We start from the raw sequence: 22409 nt of genomic DNA, 5'->3' as shown, positions 1-22409 counted from the left end.
CTCAGGTAGCCAGGGGCGGAGTCGCATTGCCCAGGGCAGAGCTTATGGGCCGGGGGACATCTATAAGCTTACAGGAAGTAAGCAGGTAGACTTTCAGGAATGTAAACAACAGAACAGGCTCTCTCAAGCCTCTTAGACATCGGATTAACGAGGGTAATTTCGTTGGAGGCGCCGTTTCCTTTCCCACCAGTACGTGAGGCAGCTAGCAGCCAGCCGCGGGACACCACTAGCCCCCCAGGGTGCCTCCTCGCTCCGTAGCTCCTTCCCTGGAGGGAAGCCACACCCACTTCCAGCGCTCTAACTAGGTCCCGCCTCTTCCGCCTGCCACTTCCGGGTAACCAGGCTCCTTTGCGATGCCCTCGCGGAACCCGATTGGCTGCTATGGCAGCCGCTAACGGCCGCGGTGTTTAAACCCAAAGCCCGAGCAGCGGCGGCTACGCGCGGAGTTGCCGGCGGCGGGCAGCGGTGCCCTTCGCGCCAAGAGCGGTAAGTCAGTCACCTGTGACACTGGCGTGACCGTCCCTGTTGGGCGGAGTCGGTACCTTTCTAAGCCAGAGCTTCCGACACCAGTCCCCCCCCCCCTCCCCTGGCACAGCCGCATCCCGGCACCTAGTGGCGTCTCCCCGGTCTCCGGCAGTTGGGGTCTCTGCTGGGCGAGGGGCTCTAGTGAGGAGGTCGGCCCCTGGAGGGGACGGGATTTCTGCCCTCGAGGCCGCTGTGCTCCCCTTCGGCGCGGATTTCTTGCTCCCCGTGAGCCTCAGGGAAATACGGTCCATCCGGGCTGCTGGCCTGGCCCGCGGGGCGGAGTTTTGTAGCGCTTGTTTGGGAGTGAGGGTGACGGAGGGATCCGGGGTCCGACTCGAGAGAACCTGACAGCGCCCAGAGATCGACTACATGCTGGTTGTTCCAGAACTGCAGCGTAATCAGTATGTGATAGTTGTGGAATGTTAGGCAACAGAGCCTCTCCTAGGCACTGAGCATCCTTTGGCCCCGTTCCTACAAGGAGATCATGATGCCTTTATCTTACATAATTTTGCAAATCTGGAAATTGAGATGTTATATAAATTTTTAAAAATGTTGGAGCTGGGGCTCCAACGCACAGCGTTGATGTTTCAGTGTTTGTATGGTAAATCACTCATTCACCAAAGGTATGGTTCTGGCTTCTATTGTGCCCCAGGTTGAATTCATTGGTGCGGTAGGTGACAGGGCAAGCAGGCTAAGGAAAACTTAGTTCCTAGCTTGAGCAATGGTGATAGGAACATTTATTAAGTGAGGAAACTGTAAGATTCAGCTTATTGTAGAGGGCATTTCAGCACCGCTTTCCTAACTACTGAAATGAAATTTGATTTTCTTCACCGGAGTCTTTGATGTTAGATTTACTTTCAAGTGTGACAAATGCAACAATTTGTGTGGAGTTTCTGTGCACTCTTTTGCTGTCTATAGAAGAGTGAGCTGCTTTGACTTTAACTTTTTTTTAGGCAAATCGTAGAAGCATTGAGCATTAATGTTGCAAGGTTCAGGTTTTTTCCTCACTACAGAGATTCCTCCTAAAACTTGTCTTTTCATTATATGTTAGCACTCCCACCTCCTTAATATCTGTTCACTGTTTTCTAAGGTGACTCATTCCTTTTTTGGGCAAACTTTACAATTGGAAAGTCCTTACATTCACCATAGTCACTTTTTCCCACACATATCTACCCAGGCATAGCCCAGGCTATGTGACAGGCACTGTTCTAGGCATTAGAGGCCAGTGGCAAACAACCTTGACAAAAATCTGTGGACAGAGAAAACAATAAGAAAATTAATTAAGAGGTTTTGGGTGTTATTATTAGACATTGATCAATGGAGAAAAATAAAACAGGAAGAATTGGGGCAAGTGTATAATTTTAAGTAGTTTGAACTGCAAAAGCTTATTAAGAAAGTGGCATTTAATCAAAAACTTAGGAAGTGAGCAAATCTTGTAGTTATTTGAAGGAAGAGTTAAAGGATAAAAAAGTATGTGAAGATCCTATGTCTCAAAAGTGGCCAATATGGGGCTGGGAATGTGGCTTAGTGATAGAGTGCTTGCCTAGCATGAATGAACCTCTGGGTTCCATTCCTCAGTATCACATGAACAGAAAAAGCCAGAAGTGGCACTGTGGCTCAAGTTGTAGAATGCTAGCCTTGAGCAAAAGAAGCCCAGGGACAGTGCCCAGACCCTGAGTTCAAGCCACAGAACTGGCCAAAAAAAGAAAGAAAGAAAGAAAGAAAAAGCCAATATGGTTAGTGAAGAGGTCAGAAAAATCCCCTGATGGAAATTTGGGGAAAGCGAAATATGTCAAATTGTGTTATTACTCTATAGGCTATCATAAAGACTGAGTGAAATGGAAGTCCACCAGAGGGTTTTAACACAGGAGTTATATAAATTTGCTTAAATTTAAAAGTATCATTTTGGTTACTGGGTTGAGAATCATTAGTAAGGTGGTGATACCATTTGGGTAACTGTAGCAATAATATATATGAGAGAATTCTGTCTTGGATCAGAGTGTTAGCAGCAGACATAAGTCACATTTAGATACATTGTAAGAGCATAACTGATGAAACAGTGGATGTGTTTGAGAAAGACTTTCTAAATAGAATACTTATTCTAAATAGAGAATGATAAATAAAAAAGGACTTCCAGCTGAAGAATACCTGGCACATCCCAGGAATGTCTAAATGGTGGTGACCTATATGGTATAACCAGAATGAGCTAGAAAGAAAGAAGGAAAAGTTCAAGTTAGAGTGCCTGTGGGGGGGGGGGGGGAGAAGATAATTGTAAGAAATTTAGGGAGAAGTGGGAACTATTGGAGAGTTTTACATTGTATAAACTAATATATTGTAGGAAAGGAAGCAGTAGAAAACAAGGCTTGCAGAAATTCAGGTGAAATGATAAGCTAGGTTGGTAACCATACTAAAAAGTGGTCAGATTCTAAATATACTGTGCAGATGAATTGAATGTGACAGTTTGTTTTGGCATGAGAAATTAGAAGGATTGAGTTACCAGTAACTCTTGAGTATAGGAAAGGCTCCTGGTGAAGAAAATTTGGATGGGTTAAGTTTGATAAACTTATTTTATCCCAGTGGAATATGGGATAGTCAATTGACTATTCAAGTCCAGCAAAGTTCAGGAAAGAAATACAAACTGAAGATAGGAATTTTGGAGGTTTTGACATCTGGGTGGCATTAAGCTATGAGACGATGAGATACTGTAGACAAACAGGCCAGAAGAGAGCCTATTATAGTTTGGAGGAACCTATGAAAACAAACAGTCCAGGACAATGGCTCAGGAAGCCAAGGGAAGATAGTTTTTAAGGAAGGATAAATTAGCCATATAAAATTATGTAGATCTGCTAGATCCATATAACTGGATGAGGACCAATAATCATAAGTTAGATTTAGCAATATGGAGGTCATTTGAGACCTTAGCAAAGTTAGTTTGGTAAGGTAGTCAGAATAAACGCCTTACTAAAATAGGTTTATGAGAGAATTCTGCCTGAGTAGATAATTCATCCAAGGGGTTTACTGTAAGGTCTGCAGAGAATAGAAGTGCTAATTTGAAGATGAAGTGAAAAGAAGATAGTGCTATTTAAGATAAGGAAAATAGCTGTGTGTTGATAAGGATGACATAATGGAAGGAGAAAAAGTAGTGATAGAAAACAATTGGATTAATTTCTTTGAGAAGGCAGGACGGCAGAGGATCTGGTGCACACATTGATATCTATTTATCCATAGCAACAGCAAAGAAGAACAGTGTGCAAAAACAAATGTCAGTAGTTGTTTCAATGCTCTCAGAATCTAGGGTATGAAATTATTAATAAAGACAAGTACCCCAAAGGATGGTAGTAGACAATAGCAAGGAGAATAATTTATAAAGAACAGGGTAGGATTTTTTTTTTTTTTTTGGCCAGTCCTGGGCCTTGGTCTCAGGGCCTGAGCACTGTCCCTGGCTTCTTTTTTGCTCAAGGCTAGCACTCTGCCACTTGAGCCACAGTGCCTCTTCTGGTCATTTTATGTATATGTGGTGCTGGGGAATCGAACCCAGGGCTTCATGTATATGAGGCAAGCACTCTTGCCACTAGGCCATATTCCCAGCCCCCAGGGTAGGAATTTTTAAGGAGGAGGGAAGATGAATGATCTGTAGACTAGGCAGGCAGTAATTAAGAGACTGAATGTTGGGAGTAGGCAGTGCAGTTGACAGCCTTTTTTCTTCTTTAGACTTATCCATATTGAGGCAAGGAGGCATGGAGAAGGAATGGAGGCTTGGAAGATAGGTTTTGTTCAAGCACATGGCTAAATACAAACCCTTTATTAGTGAAATACTTTTTGATTCTTTTCATCTACCCAGACAGCCACTTCTCCTGTTCCTTGTGTATTAGAACCATTATTCTTAACAAATTGTAATGTAATATGTTAAATTTATAATATTATTTTCTATTTCCACTATTAGGCTTTAAGATCTAATTGCTAATAAACTAATAACAAGTTAAAAATTTTTACCCTTTCAGTCCTTCTCCCCTCCCTTGAGTTTAGCATAGCTCTTTTGTGCTTTTAGCAAGTCTCTAAGATTATTTATATTGTATCTAATCAGTGTTTGCATGGACATGAACTATTCCATGCCTTTATTTCTTTATTTTTGCCAGCCCTGGAGCTTGAACTCAGCCACTGTGCACTGTCCCTGAGCTTCTGAAGCTCAAGGCTAGTGCTCTACCACTTGGGCTGCAGCACCACTTTCAGCCTTTTTTGAGTAGTTTGTTGGAAATAGGAGTCTTACAGACTTTCCTGCCTGAGCTGGCTTTGAACCGTGGTCCTCACATCTCAGCCTCCTGAGTAGCTAGGATTGTAGGCATGAGCCACCAGTGCGTGTTCAGCATCCTTTCCTTTCCTTGAAATAGGAAACTTATCTGAACTTTTCTGTTCATATGTAGCATAGAGCATGCATATAGACTTAAAATGGGTTTGAATGAAGAAACAATGTCATTTATCTTTTGGGGATTTTATTTAAGATTTTTATTAAAATTGTGCTTTCAGGTTTTATACAAAAAGTTCTGCAAATTTATACAAATGAAGCATATCCTAAGTCACGATTATCACTTTTGTTTGGGGGGGGGGGGGGAGCGTGCCAGTACCAGGCTTTGAATTTGCCCTTCGGGATGACCCTGAGCTTTTGTGCTCAAGGCTAGTACTCTACTACTTGAGCCATAGCTCCACTTCTGGCTTTTTGGTGGTTAATTGGAGATAAGAGTTTCACAGACTTTCCTGTCCAGGATAGCTCTTAACCATGATCCTCAGATCTCAACCTCTTGAATAGCTAGTATTACAGATATGAGCCATCAGTGTCTGGCTTACTGTCACTTTTTTGGAATGTATTTTTGTCAGTTATTAGTCAATAAAGCAATCAACCCCACCCCCTTTTTCATTTCTTTCACTTCAGTGATGGAGTATCCAAGGATGGAAGCTGACTCAGTTACCTCAGTAATTAAGAGACGTGTGAAAGACAAAATAATTTCAAAAACTAAGTTGAATGTTTCCCTTGCTTCAAAAATCAAAACAAAAATATTAAGTAAGTACCACTGGTTATAAAGTATATTCACATATTTTACTTTTTTCCTACTTTAAAAAATATATTTGCTACTTTATTTGACCAAGTGTAGAAAATTACTAAAATGTCTGCTTTGTTAGCTGATGCTTTTTCCTCCATTTGGTCCTTTGTATGTCCTTTAAATCCTAGATGGGTAATTTTGATAACTGAATTCCTTGGGATGGGTAGCCCAAGGAAGCTATCTTACCTATAACTTGTCTAGAAAAGAGCAAAAATAGGAATGGTTGTTCTACTATGCAATAGCAGTTAGATGATGGGTAATCTACAGGTAGTTGGCAAAGGTGTGACACCAATGTGGGTGATTGTGTATAGCTAAAAAGCTCACCAGGAAGACACTAAGGTTTGGAATAGAATTTTGTAAATTCTGGAGGTAAGGTGCAATGAGTACAAAAAAAAAATAAAAATAAAAACCAAAATATAAAATGTTAGGGAAATTCTCCAAGATAGCTTTTCATTACATCTGCAAATTAATTCACTGGTTTATATTCATCTTAGCTAGAGTTGAAAAGTGGGAGGTATATTCTTATCTTATTTCCTGCTAATCTAACTCCTTTGCTTTATGGTATAGCCAAGCTTTCTGGGAATCTTTAAGTCATATTATTGCTCCTATTATTCTTGAGGGCCATCTTTTGAATTAACCCCCCTCATACAAAAGCTGTTTTTTGCTCTGTTTGATCATTACACACCCTTGGTTACCAGAAGATATTCTGAGTTTAGGAAGTACAACAGAAAAATGTTACTACTTTTTAGTTTCTGGAAATCCTAAATTGTTTCTAGTCTGTTTATATTGGCTGTGCCAAGAAAAGCTGTCTCAAGCTATGTGCTATAGATAAAGTACTTTTAGGACCTTTCTCTGAACATCTAAAAATATTACATTTTATAAAATTTATTTTAGCTGACTATATTGGCATAAACCTAACAGTTGGGAGGCTGAGGAATATGAAATGTTATTAAAATGAAAGTTTATGTATTAACTCTTAAAAATCTTTTTACAGACAATTCTTCTATTTTCAAAATCTCTCTAAAACACAACAATAAAGCATTAGCTCAAGCTCTTAGTAAAGAAAAAGAGACTTCTAGAAGAATTACAACTGAAAAGATGCTACTGCAAAAAGAAGTGGAAAAACTGAATTTTGAGAATACCTTTCTCCGCCTAAAGCTAAATAACTTGGTATAGAAGCTTTATTGTTTTTGTGACTAAAATCTTTTAAAGCTACATTATAGAACATCTGAAAATGTTTTGCAAACCTCCAATTGTAAAGAATTAATGAAAGTCAATGTGCCATTCAAATTTCTGATGAAGGCCGAACATCTGTTGGGTAATTAAGATCGACATCTTAGATCTAATTCTAAATATGTACTTGTGTACTCTACAAAGCACTATGATACCTCCAATTGTGTTAACATTCGATTGCCCATTATAAGTGAAGTTTGGTACATTACTACATATTAAAAAGATAAATGCAATTCTTACAGTGAACTTAAAGGAAAGGAGTTCCCAAAGAGTTTGTATTCTCTTTTAATCTTAGCATTCATTCTCCACAAGCTAAATAGAATGAAATTTGTAATCCTTGCTTTTCGTTCAAACTTTCAGCTATGATTATTTAACTTACATCTATAGATCTAAGTCTAAAGTAGAAATCCAATATATGTGGGCAAATGGTCTGCAAATGGTTTGCACTGCTTGAAAGTTAAATTTCTGACTGACTACTGTGTTTAGTTGCCGTATATGTCTGTTGTAAGACAGAAAAATGGAACATGATATCTTTTTTTTAATTGCAAAACCCATTAAGTCTGCAAGTAAGTACTTTTATCTAACCTGAGATTGAAAGTGATTAATCTGTAATAATATGCTAAAAGGTACATGCCAATAGGAACATAATATCTTAAAAGCATTCAAAATGTGTATCCTTCCATGGCTATTTGTGTGGACTGCTCAGTGTAGTATAAAACCCTTTTGCTCAATATGATCTCAGTAGAGTCTTTTAATATTGATATATTCATAAATATATGATATTATACTAAACTAAATCTAACCCAATTAAAAGAGGTCTTTATTTTACATATACAGAATAAGAAGCTTATAGAAATAGAATCACTCATGAACAATAACTTAATAACTGCAATTGAAATGAGCAGTCTTTCTGAGGTAAGTAAATTTATCTGTGAGCAGTGTTTTTTTTCAGCATTACTAAGGATAATTGAGATTAAATAATATCAAAGTTGGATATTCATATTCCATTTTTTTACAAAGAAATTATCATCTTGTCCAATTTAACAAATAGGATATTACTGTTCTATGTAACTGGTTATTGAAATTCTTACATAAAAGTCAGAATTTTATTAAAAGCAATAGGATTAGCTGGGCACCAGTGGCTCACATTTGTAATCCTAACTACTCAGAAAGCTGAGATCTGAGGATCGTGGTTCAAAGCTGACCAGGGCAGGAAAAGTCCATGAGACTCTTATCTCTAATAAAACTACCCCCCAAAATGCTATAGGTAGAGCTATGGCTCAAGTGGTAGACCACTTGCCTTGAGCAATAGAAGCTCAGGGACTGGGCCCTGAGTTCAAACCCCCAGATCAATACACACACACACACACACACACACACACACACACACACACACACAATGGTTTTCTTTAATTTTGAGTTGAGTTTTAGCATTGCAAACCTATTCGTTTTTGTTTTTACAAGATAAGTTGCCCTTTTGTGGTTTACTTTTTGTTACTTTTCTACTGAGTCAATGCTTATTTATTTTTTATTCTTTTGTGTGTGTGTGTGTGTGAGTGTGTGTGTGTGTGTGTGTACGTACCTCAGTACTCATGTGCATGCCAGTGTAAGGACAAAAAGCCATATCTGGTTAATTGGAGATGAGTCTCTTGGGTTCTGAGTACTGAGGATTATAAGCATGAGCTACAGCAGCTCAGTTTTTTATTCTTAATAAGATGTAATTTTTCTTGTACTAATTTCATTTTTTTTTAGATTTTAAAGTTTGACTTTGATGTGATTTGGAGTGAATTGCTTTATGTTTATCTTTTTTGGGTTTCACTTAGTTTGTTAGATTTGAAGGCTGATCCTTTTGCCAAGTTTGAGAAAATTTCAGCCATCATTGCTCCAAATCTTTTCATCCTTGAACTTTTTTCTTTCTACCTAGGACTCTGACAATATATGATAGATCTCCTGGCCCTATAAATTGTTTAATTTTTTAAATTTTCCTTGTTCAGTTGGATTGTTTCTATTATTCTATTATTCTATCTTTAAAGTCATTGGGTTTTTTTCCCCCTCAAAAGAGGGGGGAGCCCTGTGGAATTCAGTTTCGTTTTGTTAATGTATTTTTAAGCTCTAAATTTCCATTTGGAGTTTTACAAATCCTATTGCTTTGCTGATACTTTGTCTTTACTGAGTCTTTCTATTTCATTTTTTTCAGCATCTTAGGAATTGGTTAGTAAAGTATTTCTATGATGGTTCTTTAAAATCCTTATCAGATAATTCTAACATTTGTGTGATCTCCATGTGGATGTCTGTGAATAGTCTTTTTGTTATTTAGACTTTGGTTTTTCTGACTCTTCACATGATGAGTGATTTTTCTATTACAGCTTGAACATTTTAGGTGTTTTGTGTTATAAGATTCTGTATCTTCTTAAATCTTTTATGTTAGCAGACCTCTTCCAAGTCTGCACTGTCAGTAGGGGAAGTGTTTTCTATTGCCACCTAAGGGTCAAAGTTTAGGCTCCCTGTTCAGCTTCTGCTGACAATGGTTTCGGTGGGAGACATCCTTTATAGTATGTATACTGTTTCATTTTCTAGCCTTTATCAAAATTATTCAATAAGAATATTCATGTCAAATTTAGAAAGTATAGGGATGCAGAAGTGCAAAGATATAATGAAATCACCTGGACTTCAACTTTTAAATATGAATCATATCCTATGTAATTAACTTGTATATGTAATATGTATGTAGATATTAATATATTGCATAGAAGCATGAAGATGTTAGATGTGTGGGTGTATGCAAATATATATTTGAAGAAGAAAGTTTGGAAAGCTGATTAACAGAATATCAGTAGTGATTATCATTAGGTGCTATGTTTAGGTATAAATTTTTAACAGCTTAACATTCTCATTCGACTATGAAATATAATGTAAGAATGATTTTATTACTGTTCATGTCTTTGTGTAATTTGGTACTTCAATAACAAGTATGGCATAATAAGGTTAAAAACTGTTTCATTCCATTTTTGTTGTTCTTTTAAAAAATAGTTCCATCAAAGTTCTTTCTTACTGCCAGCAAGCCAGAAGAAACAGATGAGTAAACAGTGCAAGTTGATTCCATTTGCAAGGTAATCAATCAAGGGCCAGTCTCAAACTTTGATCCCCCAGATCTCACCCTCCTGAGTGGCTAAGATTATAGGAGTAAGCCACCTGCCCCTGGCTAGGATTTTTAAAAAATTTTAAAGACTAGTTCATTTTTTTGCATCTAAATGGTCAAATTACTGGCATAAAATTTTTTTATCCTAACATTATCTACTTTGTGTGTGTTAATCTTTCTAAATCATTTTTGTAAAATACAAACTTTCTCATTTTATTCTCACTTGCCTTTAGGGTTCCAGTAACTTCAGATGATGATGATGATGATGATGATGATAATGATGGTGTTGATGATAATGATGGTGTTGATGATAATGGTAAAGAGAGAACACTGCATGACAATATTGTACCAGAGATATCACCCAATATTTTATCTTCACTATCAACAAGACAATCTCTATCAACTCAAAGTAATTTTAAAGCATTATATCTTAAAGAACATAATCAGAATGGGTATAATATAGATGATTCAGAACACATTTCTTCCATTGACAGTGTACTTCCAACAGGTAAAATTGCTTTAAAAAGTCATTTTTTTTTTTGGGGGGGGGGCCAGTCCTGGGGCTTGGACTCAGGGTCTGAGCACTGTCCCTGGCTTCTTTTTGCTCAAGGCTAGCACTCTGCCGCTTGAGCCACAGCGCCACTTCTGGCCATTTTCTGTATATGTGGTGCTGGGGAATTGAACCCAGGGCCTCATGTATACGAGGCAAGCGCTCTTGCCACTAGGCCATATCCCCAGCCCTTAAAAAGTCATTTTAAGTATCAGTATCAAATAATTATATTCACCAGACATTTTTCTTGAGGGAAAAGTAAATTGTTAAGTTACAGATTTGCTGACTTCTGCCATTTAAAATGACTGTTGAAGGTTTTAATAAAACTAAATATGCTGTCGAGGCACCGGTGGCTCACACCTATAATCCTAGCTGCCTAGAAGGCTGAGATCTGAGGATTGTGGTTCAAAGCCAGCCCAGGCAGGAAAGTCTATGAGACTTATCTCCAATTAACTACTCAGAAAAAATCTGGAAGTGGCACTCTGGTTCAAGTGGTAAAACACTAGCCTTGAGCAAAAAGCAGCTCTGAACAGAACCCTGAGCCTGATTTCAAGCTCCTCCCAGGACCTGCAAAAACAAAAAAAGTAATCATGCTGACAAATGTCAGGTCTACAGTGGCCTAATCTGTTTTTTTGCAAGCAGTGTTTAGAAACAGGCAGTACCTAAGGAGATTTACTTAGCTTATTATTCAAAAAGTACCATATATTACTATCCCTTCTCCTTTTCCTGTGAAAATTGGGGCCCTAGATGGGTATAGATTATATAGAGAACATAATTATTTCTAAAGCAGAACTTGATCCTGCATAATGATTAGTGAGAAAAAAAATGATAGTATTTACATTTTATTTGCATCACATTCCTAAATGATAATCCTGTGGTATAGTTTGTTTATGACATTAAACTTAGAGCTCAAAATCACTTTTTCTTGTTACAATTATATATGATGTAATCATCTTTTAAAAAATTGTATCCTTGGGGCTGGGGAAATGGCCTAGTGGCAAGAGTGCCTGCCTCATATACATGAGGCCCTGGGTTCGATTCCCCAGCACCACATATACAGAAAATGGCCAGAAGTGGCGCTGTGGCTCAAGTGGCAGCGTGCTAGCCTTGAGCAAAAAGAAACCAGGGACAGTGCTCAGGCCCTGAGTCCAAGCCCCAGGACTGGCCAAAAAAAAAAAAAAAAGTTGTATCCTTATGAGGGCTACCACTATTGTTGTGGTTCATTTGTTGGCCTCCTTCAACTCTTAATAATGTATGTGCGCGTGTGTGTACTTTTCTATTGTCTATTTTCCATTCTTCCATTGGACTGAAACAGTAAATTTTCAGTAGTGTGTATTTTCCACAGATAAATGTTAAGTATGACTGTGAGTACTCTTGATTATGTGTTTCTATGTATATATACATAATATATATGTACACACACACATTTTTTTTTCTTCCAATCCTGGGGCTTGGGCTAAGGACCTGAGCACTGTCTCTGGCTTCTTTTTGCTCACGGCTAACACTCTATCAGTTGATCCATAGTGCTACTTCCAGCTTTTTCTGTTTATGTGGTATTGAAGAGGAATCGAACCCAGAGTTTCATGCATAGGAGGCAAGCACTCTACCACTAAGCCACATTCCCAGTCCTCTAATGTATTTTTATTAACATAATGTTAGGATCTAAACAGAACACACTGTATAGTAGCTTGATTTTTAATTTGTTTCAAGCAACTTACTTATTTGATTACTTAGAACTGGATCTTTTCTTTGTTCATTTTATAGAAAGTCATTGCCACTCAGACCAAACTTCAAAGAGTTCCTTGGTGAGTGAGATGAGAAATGACTTATCTACCAGCCACAGAAGGGAAAATCCATCTCTTAGTAATGTGACTGAAAGGAAGAAGCGTCAGTTTTCTTGGGAATCAAAAGATCCTATTACAGACATTTCCTGTGCTGTAGATTTAGATCACCAGCAGATTTCAAATCCAGGAGCAAACTGGAATAATGAGATAGATGATCATACTAATGAACAAAACAACAAAATGCAAAGAAATACATTATCTTCTGAGTCTGCCAGTGAATCAAATGTAAAGTGCATGGATCAAGTTCAGAGTAATGATGATCTTCAGTTGAAAAAAACTGTCCTTGAAGATCCTGACATGGATTTACCAGCTAGTGAAGAAGGCAAAATTGTTGTCATTTCAAAAGGCAGTAAAAATAAAAATATTAAAAAAACAAGTTGTGGAGTGGAAACTTTCAGGAAAGTAAGAATCCCAAGTTCTGAAGAAAAGAGAGAAAGATCAAAGAGAAAATGTAAAAGTAGTTCAGATGTAGATACTGAAGAAAAGATTAAAAGCAGACCAGAAAGAAGATCTGTTCTGGATGGCAAAAGGGAAGATCCAAATCTTGTTTTCAACACTGAAAAACCAAATGAGGTAAACATATTGAAGAAAACAACTCTTCAGAATAGTTCTGATGCAGATAACAGACAAAATACACACTATAATACAAGGAAGAGAAGAATGCATGAAACAGACGAACAAAAGGAAGCACATTTTTTCTTTGAAAGTTCAGACATAGTCCCACAAGAGAATACTCTTGATACGGGTCAGAACTCCATAACTTATAATAAAAGTAAAGCTTCTAGACAGACATTTGTGATTCAGAAGTTTGAAAAAGATAACTTAGACATCACTTCTCAAAACCCAGATGTAGCAGGTGAATTTCAAATAGCTCATCTTGCCTCCAAAGATTATGGAACAGTATATGACTATGAAACTCAGAATATGCTTGATTTGAAAAAGTCTGTCACTGATATTCAGCCTACTAAACAAAATGAGTCAGAACTAAATAAGCTTAGGCGGAAGGTAAATCGGAGGACGAAAATTATATCTGAAGTGAACCAAATATCTGACCAAGACAAAAGCAACTATTTTTCCCAAACCCAAGTGAATAAAGAAACTGTATCTCAAAGCCTAGAAATTTCAGAACAGTTTCAAATACCTACTCTTTCCACAAGCGATAATGGAAATTTGCATAATGATGAGACACAGAACGTGTTTGGTTTGCAAAAGATTACTATTCCACAAAACAAATCAAAAATTGTTAAGCTTAGACAGAAAGTAAATCAGAAGACAAACATAATTTCTGAAATGAATTATTTTGATAGTTATGAAAGTCTGTATTGCTCAAAAAAGGATAACACTCTCTTCCTACAAAAGGATAATGAAATCATTCTTGGAAACCTAAAAGACTCTAGGGAGTTTCAAACACCTGATCTTTGTACCAAAGACAGTGGAAAGCTCTGTGATTATGAGACTCGGAGTATTTTGGAAATGAAAACTCATGTCCGTGATAAGCAACCTGCTTATCAAAATGATTCAAGAATAGATAAGAGGCTTAGACATAAGGTATATCAAAAGACAGAAGTCATTTCTGAAGCCAACCAGACATATGAGATTGATAACAAAGGAGAGCATGGCGTAGAAAAAGATCACATAGGGTCTTTAACCCAGAAAGAAGATACCATTTCAGAAAATCTAGAAATTGCAAATGAACTTCAAATAGCTGGTCTTCCTACCCAACAGAGTAGAAATTCTTTTGACCATGAGACCCAGAATACATTGGATTTGGAAAAACATGTCACTAATAAACAAGTTGTTCAGCAAAATGAATTAAAAATAAATAAGAAACTTAGACCGAAAGTAAATTGGAAGACAGAAATAATTTCTAAAGTAAACCAAATATATGAGGATAATGATGCTGATGACCATAAAAACTATTTTAAAGATGATTTTAAAAACCAATCTAAGCAAAACCCTGAATGCCAAGACATTAATGAATCCAATATAGAAGTCAATAGTAATGAAAAGGAAAGTTGTGATCAAATTCCAAATCCTTACCAGGTAGTTAAAAAACATGGAAAAAAGTCATCAGCCAAGGCAAAGAACAGTTTGACTAGAGAAAAGAAAAAATCTATTTTGCTGTTAACAGATTCTTCACAGACAACTGTGTCCTTAGAATCTGGTTTAAAACATATTACTAAGGAAGCAGATTCAGAACCTGGAAACCAGATTGAACTATTTCAGAATCAAAAGCAAAGCACTCTAAGTCAGAATACAAAAAGAGATATCCCATCTGTTGAAGTGGTAGAAGAAGAAAAGTACTCAGTCAGTAAAGTAAACAAAAAGACATCCAAATCAAAGAAAAGGAAGACTCTCCTAAATCCTTCGGGTACACAGGAAGTGATAAAGATAATTCCTGACACTGACCACAGAAAGCCAGTTGACTCTGCACAGGCCAATAAGGAAAACTACTTGGAGAGTGAAAACATTGTCAAAACTAAATCAGACTTTTGCACAGAGAAGTTAAAACCACCTTTATCTGAGAAATACTCATCTTACACACAAAATTCTTTCTTTAACAGTGCTCAAGATTGTTCACTACCTCTGAGTATTTCTTCTACAAATTTAATACAAGAAAATTGTGCCCTAGAGAGCTTACCCATATTTTCAGTAGATGATGTGCATGAGAAGATAAAAGTAGAGACGTTTAAAATTAACCAGAGAACAAAACAATCAGAAATAGGTAAGTCAGTGCCCAAAGTAATCACATTTTTAAGTGCTTTTATTCACGTAGTAAAGAACCTCTTGTTAAATCTGGTATTTTTATGGAGTTTTAAAATAGTATTTAGCTATGTAGTGTCTGTAAAAGCAGCATGAAGAAATTAATTTGGGACAATAAGAGTATCTTGAACATTTTTAACCTAAAAATCTTCAGCCTTTGCCACAGTTATCTTATCCTGATATTTCCCTTTTCATATGTTTGAAGGAAATTGAACATTTTGAATGTATTCAAGAAAGTGTTCTGCTTTATTTTATCAAAAACAGTTGCAGATTTCTTAAGTCTGGGCCTGTCTATCCAACAACATACATTTATTGTGATCAGAGTGCTGTTATAGGTGTTATACAGGAGTGAAAAGTAAGCCTCAGGACACATGTATGTGAAAGTACAAAGGTGTGATAAATTTTTTAAATAAAAGCAGACAAATTATTTTAAGTAATATAATGAAGGGAAATTTTGATTAGAGAAATCTGCAAACATATCATTAGCATGTTAAACTGTTTAGTAGAATTCCCTTATCATTCTTTCCTCCTAGAAACCTAGCATTTAAATATATGTATATATAGCATATATTGTATATATAGGTTGTTGATGGATAAAGATATTCCAGGGAAAACGTACTAGAAGCAAAAGAAGTCCAAAGATTTAGTCATAGGTCTGTTAGAAGACTGATGAATCATTTCTTACCTCTGTATCACTCATAGTACCTTTCACAGAATTTGCAACCAGCCAGTAATGTATGTGTTGAGTGAATGAATAGCCAATAATTGGAGTGGTTCAGTGGAAAGATTTGAAACATGAAGAATTATTCACATTCTATGTGTGTTTCAGAGCAGGCTTCTTTGATGGTTTGTTTTATATTTTAAGCCTCTTTTCCTTGCTTAGTTAAATGTTTTAAAATTTGTTCCTTGTGATTTACAGACTTAATATTTCATATTTATTTTTATATCTCTATACAAATATTTTTAAAAATTCATTTCAGGTAAAAATAAATTGCAGGACTTGACAAATACCTGTTTTATTTCACATAACACTGCTCAATTGGAAAATGAGTTTAAAGATCTACCTGCAGACTTGGGAAGCAGAAAAAGAAGGTGTACACCTCTCAGTTTAAAAGAGCCAGGCCTCAAAGGGCAAGTATTTCCATTATTTCACTCTGCGTTTATTGCTTGAATTAGTATTTGAATACTCTAAAATTGGTAAAACATACATATTGTTGACATGTATTCTTAGCCAAGTACCTGTGGCTCACATCTGTAATCCTAGCTACTCAGGAGGCTGAGATCTAGGAATTTCAGTTCAAAGCTAGCCTACAAAGCTATGAGATTTTTACCTCCATTTACCTCCCCTGCTTCCCCAATACACACACAAAATCAGTGGAAGGAGGTGTGGCTCAAATTGTATAATACCTGCCTTGAGGAGAAAAAGCCAAGGAAAACTTCAGGGCCCTGGATTCACACCCCAGTATCAACTAAATAAATAGGTAGGTAGGTAGAGAAATAAACAGTGAAATAAATACACCAATAGATAGAAATTTATAAAAATAAAAAAAAAGAAAGAAAAGAAAAATAGGCCTTTAAAAATAAACCTTTAAAATTTTCAGTCTTAATTTTCTTTACCTTTCATCTACTACTGTCATTATTAACATTGTAATATAACTATAACTTTTTAAATTGGCTGTCTATGATTTACAAACTACTCTTTTTCATATCTACTGATAACACTTATTTATTCCCCTTGTTCCATAGAAGTTACTGTGGTTTGTATGTTCTTTGATCTCAAAGAAAAAGAATAATTTTTCTTTTGTTATTTTAATATTATTTTAGTTTTTATTTATTAATCTACCAATTTGCTTATTTTGCCAGTATGTGTTTGAACTCATAGCTTCTCATTTGCTCTCTCCAGCCCAGCCCAATCCATCCTTTTCTCTTCTTCCTCTTCCTCTTCTTCATCCTCCTCCTCCACCTCCCTTTCCTCTTCTCTTCCTCTTTTTGTTCCTCTTTTTTCCCTCTTCCTCCTTTTCTTTCTTCCTCTTCTTTTTCCTCTTCTTTCTCCTCCTCTTCTTTTTCTTCCCCCTCTTCCTCCTCAGGCTAACTTAAAACTACAATCCAAATCTCAGCCTTCTGATAGCTAGCTAGAATTACAGGTGTGAGCCACCAGCACTCTGCTTAGAATATGTCTTTCTATTTATTCAAGCCACCTTGCGTGTAATAAAGATTCAATTTAATGTTATTAATGTTATTTTAAATAGGTGTGCAAAGGGTAATTCAACATGTCAATTTAGGAGTGCAGTGTATCATGCTCAGTGTCACTAGTTCCATCAGTCTTCTCCTTTGTGGATCTTGTGAAAATATTTTGCTCATGTGGGTCTTACACATTCTTGATAACCTTATTTGTAAATTTTTAGTCTTCTTATTGCTATCATGGGTATGTAAATAATACCTAGTATTTATTGCTTCTGTATATGAAGATTGTTAAATTTTGTGTCTGATTTATATCTTACTAATTCTATCACTAAATCTCACTAGTTCTCTGGGATTTTCAAAGTATATTATGACAGCCTCTGAAAACAGACATAATTTTACTTCTTTATCCCGCAATATATATATCTAGAATTGATTTCCCTTGTCTAATTATTTGGATAATATTTCAAGTAAGTAGAAGACATTCTTAGTTTGTTCTTGATTTAAATGGAAATGTTATTATATCTCAAGTAAGATACTGGATTAAGGTTTGTCTAACTTATATTAAGAACTGTCCCTGAATGCCTATTACATGTTTTTATTATGATTGTATGTTAAAGTTTGGAGATGATGATGTTTTATTTTCTTAGGTTTATTAACATGGTCCATGATGGGCTTTCTAGGACTGAATCAACTTAAATCCCACTTGATCATGGCATTTTTTTTTCTCATAATGTAGTATTGGATTATTTGCCAAAATAATTTCTTTAGGATTTCTATCACAATATTTGTGATTTGACCTATTTATAGTTTTCTTTTTTTGAACCATGTCAGCTTAGGCATACTTTTCTTCATTAAGAAAATGAAAGTATTCTTTCTTTACAGTGTTCTGAAACAATATATTGAATATTAGGACTATCTTCTCTTAAAAGTTTTGCTAAATTTTACTATCAAGAACCATTTGAGAAGGTGGGATACTTTGGTTTGGTTTTGGGTAATTGTCCATTAATAATGCGAAATTGGTCTGTACAAGCTTTTACACTCATCCAGAGTTTGTATTTTGATTTTAAAATTACTTAATCTAGATTTTCAGATTAATTTGCATTAAAAATATGCAACAGTACTTCTTAGAAACTGAACATGTAAACAAAAAATAACTGTCTTTTCTTTCAATGACTAGGTAACCTCATTTGTTTAGTACTGTGCTTTTTCTATCTTGATCAAATTAGGTAATAGTTCTGTCTTTCACTAACCTTTTGCTAAAAATCTGATTTACTGTTTAATTCTTGCTTTATATTTATTATGTACATTGTGTTTTAATTTGATTTAAGTTTTTCTTCCCTGGGCTTTAGAGCTGAAAATACTGTTTTCTCCCTTCACTTATATCGGGGGAAGGGATGTCTAGCCTTTAGGGGCTGTATTAGGCCTGCAGTAAGGAACATGTAGGGACAGACATCCCTCATTGGCTGCCTATGGCTCCTCTACTTATATTGATAATTTTGTGATAACTTTGGCCCCTAAGTGATATTATAAATATACAAATGACTCTTGGCAGAAAAATGTCTCCCACCCTTACCAAAGTGTTTAGTGCAATTAATTTTCTTTTGATTAGTGTTTCAGATGTATCCTACAGATTTTGTTATTACATCTTCACTATATGTCGTTTTATATGATAATATGCTCTTTTTATTCAGGACTTACTTGATTAAAAAATTTGCAGATAGGCTGCGTGCCAGTGCACGCACCTGTAATCGTAGCTATTCAGAAGGCTGAGATTTAAGTATCATAGTTTGGAGCCAGAGCAGGCAGGAATGTCTGTAAGACTCCTTTTCCAATTAACCACCAAAAAGTCTGAGGAGCTGTGGCTCATGTGGTAGAATTCTAGCCTTGAGCTAAAAAGCTCAGGTACAAAACCCAGGTCCAGAGTTCAAGCCCCAGGACTGGCACAAAAGAGAAATTAAAAGATAAATGAGTCTGTTTTGTTATTGTTTGCAAATTCTAGTTTTATTGCAGGTGGTCAGATTGTTTTGTAATATTTCTTCTTTATTGACGCTATTAGTGTTTTCTTTGTGACCTAGCCTTTTTTAACTGTGCTGCGAGCACTTGAGAGAAATATGTATTCTCTGTTATCATGGTATAGGATTTCATTTGGTTTGTCTTGCACTGAGAGTGGTATATTAATATAATTAAGTTTCTGTGTCTCCATGTATCTCCTCTAATTTTGTGTCACAAGATAATTGCTCCCTGCTCTACATAGTATGCTTTTTTATTGTGGATTATGGCTTTTACTATTTAAAAGTGAGGGAGAGAGATGATATTTATGTTCAATTTTGGGAGCAATTAGAAAATTCTGATATGCCTATATTTCATATCTAATCTAAAACAAAGAAAAAAGTAGCAACTGGGTTGCCATTAGTATGCATGCTGAATGTGCGTTGTGATATTTTTGTAAAGGTTCCAAGTCTACTTATTCAAAGCAGGAATACAGCAGAAAGCAAAGACCACTATAGTCTCCATGTAGGCTTTGCTACGTTTTAAATTTGGGAGCATGAGTACTATGTTTCATATGAAAACATGCATACATATATGTAAAATAGAGAGAATAAATACAATGCTACTTCTTGCAACATAGGGTACTAGGCAGATTGATTGTCTCTCTTAAAGTAAAATTACTGGGTAATTTTTTTTTCATTCACCTACTAGCTAGTAGGAAAGTAAGAAAAGCTCAGGTTTGTGATTGAATGATAATGTGAACCCAAAAAGAGTAAGTGGAGCCTGAAATTGGCTTTTGCCTGAAGGTAATTATCTAACTAGGTGAAGCAGAGTGCTACTAGATTCTCAGCCATGTGAGTTTGGATACATGACATAAATCCTAGAGTCCAGCTGAAATGAAGAGTCTTAAAAGCTGATTCTCTTCAGTAAAGTTGAGCTGCTCTCAGTAGTGCAGCAAGCTAAAAATAACTCTTCCCTAGCCTCTTCAACCTGAGGAAATAACTCTACTTCTGAATTTAGAAGAAAAGAAAGTATTCTGAGAACTTATAACCAATATTGAGCTCTTATGTGGATTATAACTGGAATGCTTAATAACTGGAAGTCACAAAAACTTCAAGCTGAGGATTTAGTGTAAGGAATCCATGAATTGTAGTGCACCTGTGTCTTTAAGAAACTAATACAAGTTTTTTCTCCAGGAGTCTTCCTTCATCTCAAAGCTCAGCATATTTTTTAAAATTTTATTTTGTTTGTTGTTCAAGGTGATACACAGAGGGGTTACAGTTACATATATAAAGTAGTAATTTCTTGTCGTACTTGTTACCCCTTCTCTCATTTTTCTCCCACCCTCCCTTCCCCCAAGTCATTCTCCCCCTCCCCAGTTGTGCAGTTAATTTCCAACATATTATCCTGTGAATATCTCTGTTGGGTTGGTTCACCCTTTATACTTTTTTAATTGTAAAGGTGGTATACAGAGGGGTTACAGGTACATAAGTCAGGTATTGAGTACATTTCTTTCTGAACAGTGTCACATCTTCCCTCTTTTTCTCCCAGTTTTTTCCCTCCCAGCCCCCGCCAAGTTGTATAATTCATTTTCAACATAGTGTCTGTCTAGTGAGTATCACTGCTGAATTAGTTCACTTGTCTCATCATTTCTACCTCAGCACATTTTCCACAGCTCAAATTCTAAGGAAAAAGAACAGCTAGCTTACAGTAAAGAAAAGCACATGTTGTGCACACCATGGTTCCAGTAGAAACAACTGATGGCAGAATCAGGTTTAGAATATAAAACAAGTTTGTTTCGTGTTCTCAGAAAAGAGAAGTTTGAAAATGAGTAAAGATACTGAGTAGAAAAGCAAGTCATAGAAAAGTACCCATAGTATGATTCCACTGAGATGAAGGTCATATGTTAAGAAAACCAAATCATATAAATTTTCGGAGTTAGTCATGGATAAACACTATAACGAAAAGCACTGATATGGAGCATGTCAACTATGAGCAAAGCAGATTTTAAGGAGACTGTCTTTTTACTAGTACAAGAAAATAGTTTTCTTACTCCATGGCAGAAAGTGTTTGGGGTTGTTACTAATCTGCCTTGTTTTCTCTTCTTCAGGAAGATGAGAAGATGAGGTAAACCTATGCATTCTACTTCTTCTGAGTTCTCAAAAGTACAATGAAAACAGAACAGAAGTACAGCTAGGATTGAGATCGACAAACACTTGAAGAAAAGTATGTGTCTTTCTTTATTGGACTTTCATGTATGTTTGTTTGTCCACTTCTGTATTTACATGTATGTACATAAGATAACTATTTTTATAATACTAACATTTAAAATAATTTTGGTTACTATGTAATTGTTCTTGTTCATTTAAGTTTCTGCATAACATCCTTGAACCAAACAGCTGTTACCCTTTTAACTGAATAAAATGTATTGCTAAATACCTACACATTGGTTATCTTGTTTTGTATTTAGTGTATGTGAGTATCTTTTTTTGAACCATTCAATATATGTGAACCATCTAAGAGAATTTAAAATTCTCTCCTATCTTGGCCAGCTTTAGTTTTTCTCATATCCTTCATTCTTTCTTGTTGTCATTGTTGTTAAATAGTATACAAGGGGTTATACTAAGTCAGGTTATGAGTACAATGCTACCCCTTCCTTGGTCAGTGTCACCTCTTCCTTTGCTTTCCCCCATTTCCCCCTCTCAATGTCACCCCTCCCTTCAGTTTCCCCCTTTTCCCCCCTTCCCTACCCTCAGTATATAGTTCATTTTTAACATAATGTACATTGAATATAATGACTATATATTTGCTCACCCTTCCTCCCTGCTTTCCTGTCCCCCCCTCCCCCATTGCTCCTTCCCCAAAGCATGTTTCCACTTCCTGGTACCTTTTTTTTTTCTTCTTTATTGTCAAAGTGATGTACAGAGAGATTACAGTTTCATATGTTAGGCATTGGATACATTTCTTGTACTGTTTGTACCTCCTCCCTCATTTCCCCCCCCCCCCCCCCCCGTGGGCTCTCTCTCTCGACTTCCCCTCCTTTGGGGGGGGGAAGGGGCTTGCCCGCCCCTCCCTGGGTGGTCCTC

At 36.4% G+C, this 22409-nt stretch overlaps 1 protein-coding gene across 5 annotated transcripts; it reads left to right on the top strand.

Moving 5' to 3' along the window:
* The first annotated feature begins 377 nt into the window (after positions 1-377).
* Positions 378-21754, top strand: Sgo2 (shugoshin 2). 5 transcript variants are annotated; one of them, XM_048345006.1, is made up of 10 exons: positions 378-486; positions 4237-4332; positions 5453-5581; positions 6616-6791; positions 7692-7769; positions 9885-9964; positions 10227-10501; positions 12308-15112; positions 16131-16281; positions 21434-21754. In XM_048345006.1, the coding sequence occupies exons 2-10, from the start codon at positions 4308-4310 to the stop codon at positions 21447-21449; spliced, it is 3735 nt and encodes a 1244-aa protein (XP_048200963.1). In that variant the 5' UTR covers positions 378-486; positions 4237-4307; the 3' UTR covers positions 21450-21754. The 5 variants fall into 5 exon arrangements, with proteins under 5 accessions (XP_048200963.1, XP_048200964.1, XP_048200966.1 ...); XM_048345007.1 differs by lacking the exon at positions 4237-4332; XM_048345009.1 differs by lacking the exon at positions 378-486 and having other exon boundaries at positions 4245-4423.
* The last annotated feature ends 655 nt before the right edge of the window (positions 21755-22409 follow it).

This window comes from Perognathus longimembris, chromosome 4 (assembly GCF_023159225.1).
Source record: "Perognathus longimembris pacificus isolate PPM17 chromosome 4, ASM2315922v1, whole genome shotgun sequence".
NCBI classification, from domain to species: Eukaryota; Metazoa; Chordata; class Mammalia; order Rodentia; family Heteromyidae; genus Perognathus; species Perognathus longimembris.
This window is presented reverse-complemented; position numbering and strand designations above follow the sequence as displayed.

Bases quoted from the DNA above. Each gene is read 5' to 3' on its own strand.
- Sgo2 (XM_048345005.1), top strand. From the start codon at position 5,383: ATGTATTTTTGTCAGTTATTAGTCAATAAAGCAATCAACCCCACCCCC. The intron at 7,770-9,884 runs GTAAGTAAATTT...TTTAAAAAATAG, and splicing joins AAATGAGCAGTCTTTCTGAG to TTCCATCAAAGTTCTTTCTT. The intron at 15,113-16,130 runs GTAAGTCAGTGC...AATTCATTTCAG, and splicing joins AACAAAACAATCAGAAATAG to GTAAAAATAAATTGCAGGAC.